This window comes from Anarhichas minor, unplaced genomic scaffold (genome assembly GCF_050575085.1).
Source record: "Anarhichas minor isolate MPS153535 unplaced genomic scaffold, ASM5057508v1 ptg000021l, whole genome shotgun sequence".
In the NCBI taxonomy this organism is placed as follows: Eukaryota; Metazoa; Chordata; class Actinopteri; order Perciformes; family Anarhichadidae; genus Anarhichas; species Anarhichas minor.
The window spans coordinates 3,348,158-3,362,468 of record NW_027466467.1 but is presented as its reverse complement, the minus strand read 5'-3'; the positions used below and the strand labels follow the sequence as shown (position 1 = coordinate 3,362,468).

Below are 14,311 nucleotides of genomic sequence, written 5' to 3'. Positions count from 1 at the left end.
CGCTTTTATCCAAAGCGACTTACAATTCAGATTCTATCACATTAGGCCGTAGGCACAGCTACGGGAGCAATTTTGTTTTGGGTTAAAGTGTCTTGCTCAAGGACACATCGACATACGACTAGCGGAGCCGGGGAATCGAACCGCCGATCCTCTGATTGGCGGTCGCCCCATCTGTCATCTGTTGCAGCTTTGAACGGAAGACACCTCTATTAACAACACATCTTACTTTCTCTAGGGGTTTTAAATGTTTGAAAAGTGTATTTTTCTTGTCTCTCCAGGCAGCTGCTGGTTTTTATTCATGTCAACATCATGAAACACAAATATGCCGACTCTAAAAACCTGCATGAGTTGTGTAATCCATAACTGTGAACATAAACTGCATCACCACACAATGATAGCGAAAAGTGGCCAAAAAAATCATCTGATGCAGTTTAAGTTTAATAATTGAGTTTGTTGAAGATTAACTTTTTGACCTCATGCCTTCAGTTTACAGATTTACCCACAATGCCACAGCAGTGTTTGCCATCAAAACCTGTGTGTGTGTGTGTGTGTGTGTGTGTGTGTGTGTGTGTGTGTGTGTGTGTGTGTGTGTGTGTGTGTGTGTGTGCAGATTTTAACCCTTATTGTCGTGTCTTCAGGCTACTGATGAGGTACCCATAATCCAAGAGCGGATGCCTGGACAACTGACCACTCCCGGAGCTGGCTCCCAGCCCTGGGTACCCCCAACACACACATACGCACACATACGTACACACACACACACACACATACGTACACACACGCACACATACGTACACGCACACTTTCAAACACACTGAAGTTTACCTCGTTGAACATGCTGTATTTGTGATTTGGGTGAATTATCCCTTTAAGATAACACATGGTAAACACACCTACACACGCACACCTACGCACGCACGCACACACACACTGCTCCTCTCTTGCAGGTGGCTTCGGGTTAAAGCTTCGCCTCTCTCTCTCTCTCGCTCGCCCGCTTCTCCTCCATGTCATTGCTTCTCTTGTCTCAGCCAATGGGATCGCAGCAAACCTCTAACAACTTTTGTGTCTGCGAGATGTGTTTTGCGGAAGGTGTTGCTATGTTGCTATTGTGTTGCTTCTTGTGTTTGAGGACTTTATTTATTTTTTCCTCCAGGCTTTGTTGTGGTGGTTTCGCTCTCTCATCTTTCTCAGTGCACTCTTCATCGCTGTGGCTGCATCACAGTCATCATCCTCCTTCTGTTTCTCTGCTCCTTCGCACTACACTTCCCAGGATGCCGCTCGTGTGGGCGGGGCTTGGATGCAGCAGCAGCAGCATGTTTTCTAACGCAGGTCGCGGAGAAGCACAGGAAGTTGTTTTCAGTGTTGGATAGATTCGTTAATCTCTGTCTGCGTCTGTCTTCTCCAGGTGACCTCAGACAACTACGAGCCAAACAGCAGCAGCATCAATGGAAGCGGCTTCAGACCGTTCGACATGGTGATTCCTTTCTCCTTCAAGAAGGGAGAAATCACAGGTGAGAGTGAAGCATCAGTGCAGAAGCACAGCTGAGGCTGATGGGAACTTCAGTAGTTATTAAGGTTTGAACAACTATAGAACAAATTAACATTTTGACCCGATGATGCAGCGAGATTTAAGTTCACGATGTCGTTCTTCATCCTGAAGGGACACATGAACAAAATGTATACAATACATCCAATAGTTGTCGAGACAATTCACTTAAAACCACAAATGTCAGCTCATGGTGATGATCTAGGAAAAGTAGGTGAATCACCAAAGTCTTTGAGATTCATCCCCTGGGAACCATGAAAAGATTTTGGCAATGCGTCCATTAGTTGATGAGATATTTCAGCGACAGAGAGAGAGAGATATACATGAGCCGTGCTGCAAACATTCAGAAAACAAAACCCTTTTTAACCTAACAATAAGTGGATAATGCAAGATACCAACCGCTCCACCTTAAGAAAAAAAAAATACAAATTCATAAAAGAGAAACGACCACAAGCTCAGAAAAATCAAATAAAGTGCACACTGCATAGATTTAAGTGTGCAGATATCTCCTTTGTCAACTCTAATAATGAGTAACAGAGTTTAACAGAAAAGTCAAATAGAAATATGAACAGAATTTTTGTCTCTAACTCTCTCCTCCCTCCCTCCCTCCCTCCCTCAGGTGAGGTGCTGATGCCTTCAGGTAAATCGGCTCAACCGGTGATCTCAGACAACCAGGACGGGACGGTCACAGTGCAGTACTCGCCCACCGAGGCCGGCCTGCACGAGATGCACATCAAATACAACGGCACTCACATCCCAGGTCAGCACACACACACACACACACACACACACACACACACACACACACTGGGGTTTAGTTAGAGAGGTGAAATATAGACACTAGGTTTCCAGAAGGAGAAGTGCAGTGATTAAGAGAGCAATCCCCCATTTTGGATCCCAGACTTGAGACATTGAGGAGTTCATGTATAAAACGTCCCACCTGCTATAACAGCCTCCACTCATCTGGGAAGGTTTTCCACCAGATGTTGAACAAGAGAGAGCACTAGTGACGTCCTACGCTGATGTTGGATGATAAGTTCCGGCTCATAGTTCATCCCAAAGGTGTTGGCTGTGGTTGAGCTCCAGGCTCTTTGTAGACCAGTCTGGTTCTTCCACATCAAACTGGAGAATCCATTTCTTTATGGAGCCGGCTTTGTGCACACATGTTGAAACGGAGAAAAGGACCTTCACCAAAAGTTAGAAAGCTTGTCTGAAATATTGTATGTTGAAGCATTAAGATTTCCTTTCATCCGAACCAGTAATACCAGACCCAGAGTACACTGAAGTCTGTGGTCTGAAGATTACTTTACCTGTAATTTCAATGCTTTTTGTTGTACTGATCTTTGTGTGTTGCAGAGTCTCCCCTCCAGTTCTATGTGAACCACGCCAGCAGTCCCAATGTCACAGCCTACGGTCCAGGTCTGAGCTACGGCGTCGCCAACAAGGTGGCCACGTTCACCGTCTTCACGGAGGACGCCTCTGAAGGTACGTTAGCTACGAGGGAGCAGAGCTCAGTCATCTGAAAAGATGTTGGTTATTAGATATGATTAAGACCAGTATTCTTACATTTTAGGAGATACTTGTGGAGGAAGTAAAACCTATGATCAGAAAAGTCCCTCTTATGGTTCCCTGGTTGAGAACAACCGGCATAAAACAGAGAAAAACGGCAAATCCATACATTGTAGAGGCTGCAATAATAAGATACTAGTGTTTGTAATGGTTATAAAGTGACGGTAAGAGGAGGATGAACTGTCTCAGTGTTTTGGCACAAGGAGTTTATTCTCTTTGTAAATCTTTAATCCTGTTTCTGTCTATTTATCTGTCTGTGTGTGTGACTGACTGTCTTGTCTGTCTGTCTGTCCCTCCAGGGGGTCTGGACTTGGCCATCGAGGGGCCGTCCAAAGCGGACATCAGCTGTGTGGACAACAAGGACGGGACGTGCAGCGTCAGCTACATGCCCACTCTGCCCGGAGACTACAACATTCTGGTCAAATACAACAACAAGCACATCGCCGGCAGCCCGTTCACCGCCAGGATCACCGGTCAGAGTCCATGCCGACACACAGACACATGAGCAGACTGATTATTAATGATCAATACTCCAAAGCCTTTACAGGAGCAAATACATCCTTAATGAGAAGTAATTTATTCTCATTTCTACCCTCCAAACGTATTCTTGTACTCAGGAAGGAGGTGAAATTGGTTCACTTTAAGTTCCTAACAGACGTAATGTTTGATGTCCCGGTGAACGGCGGCGTCTCACCTTCTGTGTGAAATGTTTTCAGAGGACAACCAGCGGCGCTCTCAGGTCAAACTGGGCTCGGCGGCAGATTTCTCTCTGGACATCAACGAGACGGACCTGAGCCTGCTGACGGCCAGCATCGTGTCGCCGTCCGGCCGCGACGAGCCCTGCCTGCTGAAGAGGATGGCCAACAACCACATCGGTAACACGCACACGCAAATACATACGCACACAAATAAAAACATGAAAACATTCATTTGAATCTGTTCTCTTAACCTGGTTCTTCATTTTCAAATTTCTCGCTCTCTCCTCCCTGTCTTCAATTTCTCTACTTCCTCTTCTTCCTTTTATTTATCCCCTTTTTCTTCCTCCTCTTTGTACTTTTCCTTCTCCATATTCTTGCTTTTTACTTCCACTCTCTCCTTCCTTCTTCATCTCTTCCTCACCTCGTCTTTTCTTCCTCCTGCTCCTGTTTTGTCACTTTCCTTCCTTCCCTTTCTCTTCCTCATCACCCTCTTTTCGTCCTCCCCCTTGTTTCCTCTCTCTCCTTCCATCCTTCCTTCCACTTCACTTCCCCTCTTACTGTTTTCTTTGTCTCCTTCCTTCCTTTCTCCTCTTTCTCTCCCTTCTTCCTCCTCCTGCTTTGTCACTCTCCTTCCTTCCACTTCTCTCCCCCCTTATTGTTTCCTTTCTCTCCTTCCTTCCTTCCTCTTCTCTTCCTCATCCCTTTCTCTATTCTTCCTCCCCCTTCTGTTTCCTGTCTCTCCATGTTTGCCCCATCTCTTCCTCTTCCACCTTTCATCTCCTTGGTAAAATGATCAATCTCCTCCCTCTTCCTCCTCCTCCTCCCAGGTATCTCCTTCATCCCCCGTGAGGTGGGTGAACACCGAGTCAGCATCCTGAAGAACGGCCATCACGTCGCCAACAGTCCCATCACCATCATGGTCGTCCAGTCTGAGATCGGCGACGCCAGCCAAGTCAAAGCTCACGGCGACGGCCTCGTCCAGGGAACCACCTTCAACAACTCCAGCTTCGCGGTCGACACGCGGGATGCCGGTCAGTATGGAGGGCTTCCAACAGCTGTATTATTTAAATGCTACGACATGACTTGTGACTATATTTGAAGTTAAACTATCATTGGCAGACTGATAATTCAGTCTAGTTCTACTTCAGATAGTTATTTGATGCATTGCCAGGAAATCTGGTATTTTCATTCACGTTCCCCAGAGGATGAATCCCTCTGACTTTAGAGATCCCCTCACTGTCCTGTAGCGCCACCATGAGGTTGACATTTGTGGTTAAGATTGAAATGTCTCCTTTGGATGAATTATCATGAAAATTTGGTTCAGACATTCATGTTCATCTCTGGATTAATTATAATAACTTTGATGCTCCTCTGAAATTGTTTCATCTTGCGCCATCGTCAGCGCCACTTTGTGTTCAGTGTTATTTACTAAACATTAGCGTGTTAGCACGCTAAGATGTGGAACGTGGTAGACATTATACTGCGTCTACAATCTCACAGAGCTGCTAGCGTGGCTGCAGACTGTCTTGTGTTCGATCAATCAATCAAGTTTTATTTAACTAATCAAATGCAATTCAAAGTGCCTTACAAACAATTGACAATATGAAAACAAGACGAAAATGGAATGAAGAGACTAATGCACACCAAACAAAGTAAAGAACAAATAAGTAAATATATAAAATACAACACGCAATAAATTGATCATGTTAAAATGGTAAAAAAGTCAAATTGGAGCGAAATAAAATGAGAACTGTGTATAAATATAAAAACACATAAGACACTGTATATAAGCAGATCTAATTATAAGAAATAATTATAATAAAAATAAACATATAAAATAAGTATTTGGCTTTTATTCTATTGATTAGTCGTCCAGTGTTAGCTTCACGTCTCTGTGTGTGTGTGTGTGCAGGTTATGGCGGCCTGGCTCTGGCCATCGAAGGTCCCAGTAAGGTGGACATCCAGACGGATGACGTTGAGGACGGGACGTGTAGAGTCACCTACTGTCCCACTGAACCAGGAAACTACATCGTCTCAATCCGCTTTGCAGAGGAACACGTACCAGGTAAAAAAAAGAAATGATACAATTATTGTAGATTCTTCCTCTAGAAAACAAGTTATTGATTCAAAGTCACTTCGAGGTAAAATCATATTGGTGGTATTTGAAGTGCAGGTTTTTTCCAGAAAACCGTATTTATAGGATTAAATCTAATGTTGCTGTTCTGTGTGACATTTTAATGAAGACCCTTCAGAGTCGGATCATCTGCAAAAAAATAAATAAAAGCAAGTTGGGCTGTTGGTAAAACTAAATTATCAAAACGAACAGATATCGCATCCAGCAGTTAAACTTAAAAGTAAACAAAATATTTGACACTTTTGGAGTTTCCACATTCTGGAGTAGGTTTTTAATGAACCATAATGGGATACGTCGTTTCAGACGGATAATTTAAGGTGTGCGTGTGTTCATCAACAGGAAGTCCGTTCACAGTGCGGGTGACGGGAGAGGGTCGTATCCGGGAGAGCATCACCCGACGACAGAAGGCGGCGTCTGTTTCCAGCGTGGGGAGTGTGTGTGACCTCAGTCTGAAGATACCAGGTACAGCACACACACACACACACACACACTTTCTAACCTGGCTAATCTTGAAGCGAACAATTGGACCGCTGTGGCTTTGGTCTCATCCATCACCTGTAAACGTCTCGGACATTAACAGCAGTGAGTGTTTGGTTGTTCCGTCAATTAAAAAACCCTTCAGGTTAAAGTGAGCGGGTCCTGAACTCGTTAAGCCTCGATGTGTCACGGACCGTCTGACATCTGAAGACGACGTTCGGACTGAAAACATCCTGCGTCATCAGAGCTGCTCCTCCTTTGTTTCTCAAACTGTTTCCTCTCTGAAGCTCTGACATTTCTGTGGTTTCTCTTCGTTTCTCACTGCTGTTCTGTATCGACTGTAATCTGTCAGCTTTGTCTTTTGTCCTTTCTTGATCTCTTTTCTTTCTTTCCCTCTTTTTCCATCCTTCCCTTTGTCTCAATCTGCCTCCTTCTGTCTTTTACTTCTCTATTTTTACACTTCTGCCTTTTATCTGTATTGTTCTCCTTCTATCTCATTGTTCTTCTTTCTTTCTGTCCTTTTTTTTTGTCTGTCTTGTTTCTTTCTTTTCTTTTGTCATAATCCACTTTCTTTTCTTCCATCGTGTCTCCCTCTTTTCCTCCTCAGCATCTCCTTATCTTCTCCTCTGCCTTCTATCCCTCTCTCTTCCTTCTCTCCTTGTGTCCTCCTTTTTCATCCTCTTCTCCCTCCAGTGAGCTGGTTCCTCCTCGCCTTGTCTCGGCAGCTCCTTTCTCACACCTCCTTCCGCTCCTACTGCTCCCTCCGGTGGTCTGGCAGATCCAGCAGTTGCAGGATTCGTTGCTCTGCGGTTGCCCGGGATCGGAGCCTCTCCCCTGGGCACGTGCGCCTCATCTCCGGCCTCTCCGGTGTGGTGCTGGCGGGGGGGACGAGGGCAGCGAGGGGTGTTTGGGTCGTTGATGCCCGCTGCTCGGCAGGCAGTGCCAGGGTGGAGGGTGCGTTGTAGCCCGAGGAAAAAAATAAATAAAGAAAGCTGGCTTGGCAGCACAAGGTTTGCAACATGACATGCTTTATTAAGTTGCGGCTGCTACTTTTTTCTCTCCTCGTCGTCTCCTTCTTTCTCATCACTACCACCCCAAATTTTAGCCTAAACATATGTATGAACACACAGAAAGGTATCAAAACTGTCGGCCTGTCTTTTGCAGCAATCGACATGCAGGACGTCACTGCCGAGGTCACGTCCCCCTCCGGCGCCCGTCAGCCTGCTGAGCTGGTGGCAGCGGGTAACGACACCTACTGCGTGCGCTTCGTGCCCACGGAGATGGGCGTGCACAGCGTGAGCGTGAGGTACAGGGGTGTGCACGTGCCGGGCAGCCCCTTCCAGTTTACTGTGGGGCCCCTGGGAGAGGGCGGCGCCGCCAAGGTGAGAGCGGGAGGTCCGGGACTGGAGGGAGCACAGGCAGGAGAGCCAGGTACACACACACACACACACACGCACACACACACACCATCCTGGTAGAGTAATGTTTGCTAAAACTGTGTCCGGGTGTTTTAGGTAATTAATGAGCTTTTTAAAAATTGTTGTTTTTAAAGATTTATATTTAAAATCTTATACTTCAGCCATTGAATATTAGACTTACTGACTCGGTGGACAGTTTTAAACATCAACTCAAAACGCATATTTTTCATATTGCCTGTATGTATGTGTATACTATGTGTGTGTATGTGTATATATATATATATATAAAGGCATTGCTCTGTCCTACATCTTGTATTATCTGCTTTAATAATATAATTTTTTCACTACATTTAGGATGACAAATCAAATGTAGAGACGGGCTGACCCGATCTGTAAGAAAAAGCTCTGTTGTGGATTTGGATTTTTCTTCAGCTTTCCGTCTCTCTCTCTCTCTCTCTCTCTCTCTCTCTCTCTCTCTCTCTCTCTCTTCAGCTGAGTTCAGTATCTGGACGAGGGAGGCCGGCGCCGGCGGTCTGTCCATCGCTGTGGAGGGACCCAGCAGGGCGGAGATCTCCTTCGACGACCGCAAAGACGGCTCCTGCGGCGTCTCTTACATCGCTCAGGACCCCGGTAGAGAAAACACACACACACACACACACACACACACACACACACACACAGAGTTCGCCCTGATGATTGTTCATCGATGACGCTGTCTCCTCCTCCTCTCCAGGTGACTACGAGGTTTCGGTGAAGTTCAACGAGCAGCACATCCCCGACAGCCCTTACCTCGTTCCTGTTGTTGCTCCAGCGAACGACGCCCGCCGCCTCACTGTTGCCGGTCTTCAGGTGAGGCACGAGGAGACACCTCCACACCCAGCCGGGCCCTGCCTTGCTAAAGGGCTCTGGGGCACAGTTGCATAAAAATGGGCAAAGATCGATTTCACTCCAGTGCGGAGAAGATGATCAGGGTGTGATGGTTCGACTGGTTTGGTTTATTGACATTGGGCGCAAACTTATGGCGAGCTTAAACCCAATACTGTCCTGAAATCCACTTGAAGGATCAGAACTGACTCAACACAGTTAATCAGTGAGCTGTAATATGAATTAATGAGTCCAAACATGTTTTCAGAACAAAAAGAAACTTCTGGAACTCAATACTTTTTAACTGAGTTTGTCATTTTAATATAAACATTAGGATATTTGACATCAGGCTAAGCGTCGCCCTTAAATAGCCCACATCAGTCGAACCCTTGCATTCGTACAGATAATCATGTAAAAGTATTTACATTTTCTTTATGCAACTGGCCTCATGGATGTGACCACAGCCAGGCAAACACACCGACTCTGTGTGAAGTTCACACTTTGGTCTGAGAGAGGCTCTAAAGGGAACCGTGAAGGGAAAGGATTCGTCCTTCGTCCTTTTATGGACACATTCTTAAGGATGAACTAGGGCTCTGTCCAACAGCCATTTTCATTATTGACGAATTATGTAATTTATTATATAATATGTCAGGAAACTGTAAAACAAAAATACATAAAAGTGATGTCTTAAATTGTCGAACCAACCAAAAACCCTCAAAGAAATTCAATTTACAATCCTGTAGAAAATAAAAAAGCTGGAAATCCTCACATTTAAGAAGCTGGAACTGAAGATTAATCGATGTTTTTGTTTGATAAATAAACAATTAACTGATTATTTTAGTTTTTAAGAATCGTTTTAGTCGACTAATAATTGAATGGGGTAATTGTTTTTAATCTACAATGAACCCTTTCCATTTGGACAACATATTTCATCCATTAATATTTATTAAATCATTTATTATTTAGATACTTGTCATTAGGGCTGCATGATATCAGGAAAATATGTGATACGGTTGTTGAATATCTCATTAATGATACTTTAAACGGATATTAAAGTGTACTCCTGCTGCTTTCAGTATACTGTTAAAATTCAACAAACTGGTTGTGGAATTATGAATAAAATGAACATTGAACTGACTACAAAAAGCACCAATAATAAAAAACTAAAGTGATGATCGTGACAGTTTAAAGTGCAGAGTGTTACGGCAGCACAAGTCTTATTAACCTCACTCTATGCGCGTGGATTCTGACCAATCAGACGATGCCCAAACAGCGAGGGCTCCGTCTGATTGGAGAGAGTTGACGGCATGGTGCGTATCAGATAAAATAGCTCCTACAGACAACATGTAATTTAATAAGACGATTTCATCCAGAAACACTGGTTTTAAATTTGGTCAGGAACTCTTCCCTCTCTGGACTGCTTTGCCTGGCTCTGGTCATCCCTCCTCTGTCTGGTGTGGAACTGCTGGTGTTTCTCTTGTGTTTCATTTAAAGGCTTTTTAACAGCAGCATCACCTTCATCAGAATCATCATCACCGTCGTCGGCTCCTGGGTTGCCTAGTTCCAGCAGACCGAGGCGTGCCACAGCAGACCTCCTGCTGACTGTCGTTAGTTTCTTGTCTGTAGACGAACCTCTTCTCTGTTCAGTCTGCAGCGCTCTGGTGTGATGGTTAGATCTGAGTCTTATCGCACAGTCGCCAGAGTCGGTAGTGCTGTCTTAAAGGTGCAGTGTGAAGGATTTAGAGCCATCTAGTGGGGAGGTTGCAGATTGCAGCCAACTTACTTACTTTTTGAAACTCTAAACCTTTTATGTGAAATATTTATTTATTGAACATTTATTTTTCACATACAATTTACTTCAGCAATCCAGACTCCTTTTCATGTTTTTTACACTTAGTCAGTAGTCGGATATCTAAGTAAATGATGGAAATGCAGAGTGAGAAATATCTAAATGCAGAGAAGAGAAAACAATAACACAATAATGAAAATACTATATATGTTCACAGTAATAACATAACAAACACAAAAAGCACTGAGTTGACCTGGAGTTTAAACCCTTTTAAAGACTGTAGTGTCGATGTGTTTAACTCTGTCTGCCTCTGTCTGCTGAAGCTGCACCAACAGGAGCTCAGGTGAGAAGAGAAGACGGTAAATAAGAAACCTGGAGAGGATGAGAGCACAGAAAACCGTTTTTAGTTCACTCTCCTCCTCAAAAGTGTGATTGTGTTTTGAAGTGTTACCTCATCGTCTAAACTGTCCGTTCCCTGCACACTGACTGTGTGTGTGTGACCTCGTTAGGAGTCTGGTCTGAAGGTGAATCACCCAGCATCCTTTGCAGTGCGTCTGAACGGAGCGCAAGGCAAGATGGAAGCCAAAGTCCACAGCCCCTCTGGAGCTCTGGAGGAGTGTGTCGTCACGGAGCTGGAACAAGGTGTGTGTGTGTGTGTAACTGTTTTCAAGGCGACTTCACCAGATATCTGGACTTCAGGTAACCAAATCCTCCGTCTTGTCCCCCAGACAAGTACGCTATCCGGTTCATCCCCAGAGAGAACGGTGTCCACACCATCGACGTGAAGTTCAACGGCTCTCACATCCCAGGAAGTCCTTTCCAGGTCCGAGTCGGAGAACCAGGACAGACGGGAGAGCCCGGTCTGGTCTCGGCCTATGGAGCTGGACTGGAGAGAGGCACGACAGGTGGGTTACCTGTCTGTCTGTTAATAATACATAACAAAATGAGAATATTCTTATTAAAGACCAAATAATTAATTCAAATTTACCAAAAGGACCACAACACCGTGACAACCACTGCTATTTTTTTTTTTTTTAATCTATCTTGCAGGTAGCCAGTCAGAGTTCACCATTAACAACACTAAGGCGGGCCCCGGGGCCTTGGCCGTGACCATAGAGGGGCCGTCCAAGGTAAAGATGGACTGCAAGGAGGTCCCAGAGGGCTACAAGGTGCTGTACACCCCCATGGCGCCTGGAAACTACCTGATCAGCATCAAATACGGAGGACCGCACCACATCAGTGGCAGTCCCTTCAAGGCCAAAGTCACAGGTGAAGTGGTGGACGTCACTCTGCTGCACTTCGCTGCACTGTGCCACCTTAACCTTAAACTACAAACCAGCTGTTGGTGATGGATGTAAAATCTCTGTTTAGTCGTTTGCTGCACTGTTCTTTCTGTGGATAACTGGTATGAAATATGTTTTTACAAGCTCCAATTCAGTAGTTTACAGCAGAAATGTATCTTAATATGTGTAACATTATATTAAAGTTACTGTGAAGAACTTTTAACTGGTTATGAATCAGTCTAATTTTAATAATCAAGGAGCGCACTAACTAAAGTAGGAGCATACGAGGCAGCCTTCAATGTTCTTGTTGACTCAGCGACCTTTTGCTCTCCTGCTCTGAAAAACTTTGACCACAATAAGATTTACTAAAAATTATCACGTCTGATTTATTTCCCTCTCTCAGGTCCCCGGCTGGTGAATGTAACCAACGCCAGCGAGACGTCGACCCTGACAGTGGATCCGGCGTTGAGGGCGTCCAGCAGCAGCTTCACCCAGAGTGCCATGCCCTGGCCGACCGACTCTGACGCCAGCAAGGTGTCGAGCCGAGGTCTCGGCCTCAGCAAGGCCTTCGTGGGCCAGAGAGGCAACTTCTCAGTCGACTGCAGCAAGGCCGGTAAGGAAGACTCCACCCACTCGGCAGCAGTGAGAGATGCGGCGAACTGCTTAAGAAATAAGATATTGAATATCTTGTTTTGATAAATATTACCTTTTTCTTTAAATCATAAGTGTTTCAAAAGGACATCCATCATAATATTTAACAACATTGATGTTCGGATACTTCACCTGTCATCTTTTGATCCTCCTCCCAGGTAAGAACATGCTCCTGGTGGGTGTCCTCGGTCCTCTGACCCCCTGCGAGGAGGTCCTGATCAAACACTTGGGCAACCTGCAGTACAACGTTAGCTACATGCTGAAGGAGCGGGGCAACTACATCCTGGTGGTCAAGTGGGGCGAAGACCACATCCCAGGCTCCCCCTTCAACGTCAGCGTCCCGTGATGCACCAGGAAACCCGCCGCCAAATCCTCCTGAACCATTTTGCATTCCCGTTTGAGTGGACAACATTAGTTGCATTGCAAATTACTGTCCAATGAACAAGGTGCTTAATAAAGTTGTGTACATTTTGCTTTCAGATGTCTCAATCAGCCAAACTGCCCCCTTAAAAAATAGAAACAAAACACTCATTTAAAACACTAATTAAAAAGAATTAAATCTGTCCTCTGTTAGTTGGACATATTTTCTGCAGGGAATCGGGGAGACAAAATGATAAAATTCTGGCATAAAGCTGGAGCTGTAAAGAAAATGATCTGACTGGGAAAGAAAGATCTCGTATGTTGATTGTTGAGACATTTTGCACTTGACGATAGTTTTTATACTTGATTGGTAAATTAGAGATTGCTCGTCGTGAGAATGTCCCAATGTAACAGCTCGGTGTCTCTGCACGTCCAAACTGGATTTGGAAAAGGTTTGGACCGAGACAAACTTTGAAGGGTTGAGGAGGCTCAATGACCAGCTTCTGAATCCTTCCGGAATCTTCCACTTGTCTCTGCTCAGCCAGTTGCCTTTTCACAACAAAATGATGAAGCGCTGTGAACGAAACAAACGACTTAACATCTCAATTACAAAGCAGAAAGCTGGAAGTCTCTGTGTTTCGGTAACGATGGCTCTTTAACGTGCGGACGGACTGCACTCAAACTGTACGCGACTACTGATGTTGATTATTGATTTCTTAGCTCCCAGAATCCCACGAGTACAGAATGTCGCCACAACTAATCAGTGACTGTTAAAAGCTGCTTCTTCACGCTACTGTTTCCTGCACTGTACAACTGACTACTTAAGTATGTGTTGTAGTTTTGGGTTCGTCGCTGTTCTCCTCAGCTGTACTTTGCACATGAATAGATCTGATGTAACTTTGTAGAGCTGGAAAATGAGGTCAGATAGTTTTTTTATTTGTGTGAATCCTGTAAGAATCTGGATGAATCTGTCTTCATATCTCACCTGGATGTTGTTGCCTAATCACTGCTACTTTTGATACTTAAGGGATGAGAGGATGTTTGCATGGGGGATAAATAACTTCTCATTTTGTATTAAGGAATGGGTGTTTTAATATGAAACTAAACCCTGAGACGATGTACATTTGACAATTAAAATCAACTGGAATTAAGGACATTGACTTTGGTCTTCTGGATTTCTTTCAGTTACTGAAATCTTTTGCTACACATTTAACTTTAGTAAGGACCTCCATTAGAATGAATCACTTTCTTTAAAGAAAAAAAGTGGGTACAAAACAAGTACATGAAAACATATACAACCCAAGAAATTATACAAAGTAAGACGGGGACAAAAGCAAACGGGAGAATCAGAGTGAGAAATGGAGGTCCGGTGATCCGGGTAATGGGTGAGTGACGGGTGTCTTAGGTAGTAATATGGGACACATTTCAATCTACACAAATACTGTAATACACAAATACTTCATATTACTATATTATGACTTGACGTTCAAAACTTTGGCTTTTTTCATGACATACAATACTA

General features: G+C 44.4%; 1 protein-coding gene across 1 annotated transcript in view; it reads left to right on the top strand.

The window, feature by feature from the left end:
• Positions 1 to 13,943, top strand: part of flnba (filamin B a) — a 59,661-nt gene extending 45,718 nt beyond the window's left edge. Inside the window, exons 33-49 of the mRNA XM_076095610.1 lie at positions 639 to 716; positions 1,406 to 1,511; positions 2,166 to 2,306; positions 2,903 to 3,031; positions 3,415 to 3,588; positions 3,832 to 3,990; positions 4,641 to 4,844; positions 5,726 to 5,878; positions 6,287 to 6,409; positions 7,589 to 7,855; positions 8,335 to 8,472; positions 8,576 to 8,691; positions 11,005 to 11,137; positions 11,224 to 11,400; positions 11,546 to 11,764; positions 12,182 to 12,391; positions 12,588 to 13,943. Of these exons, the coding sequence (XP_075951725.1) occupies positions 639 to 716; positions 1,406 to 1,511; positions 2,166 to 2,306; positions 2,903 to 3,031; positions 3,415 to 3,588; positions 3,832 to 3,990; positions 4,641 to 4,844; positions 5,726 to 5,878; positions 6,287 to 6,409; positions 7,589 to 7,855; positions 8,335 to 8,472; positions 8,576 to 8,691; positions 11,005 to 11,137; positions 11,224 to 11,400; positions 11,546 to 11,764; positions 12,182 to 12,391; positions 12,588 to 12,775 (2,715 nt within the window). The 3' untranslated portion in view covers positions 12,776 to 13,943. The remainder of the gene's footprint in view (positions 1 to 638; positions 717 to 1,405; positions 1,512 to 2,165; positions 2,307 to 2,902; positions 3,032 to 3,414; positions 3,589 to 3,831; positions 3,991 to 4,640; positions 4,845 to 5,725; positions 5,879 to 6,286; positions 6,410 to 7,588; positions 7,856 to 8,334; positions 8,473 to 8,575; positions 8,692 to 11,004; positions 11,138 to 11,223; positions 11,401 to 11,545; positions 11,765 to 12,181; positions 12,392 to 12,587) is intronic.
• Positions 13,944 to 14,311: the final 368 nt, after the last annotated feature.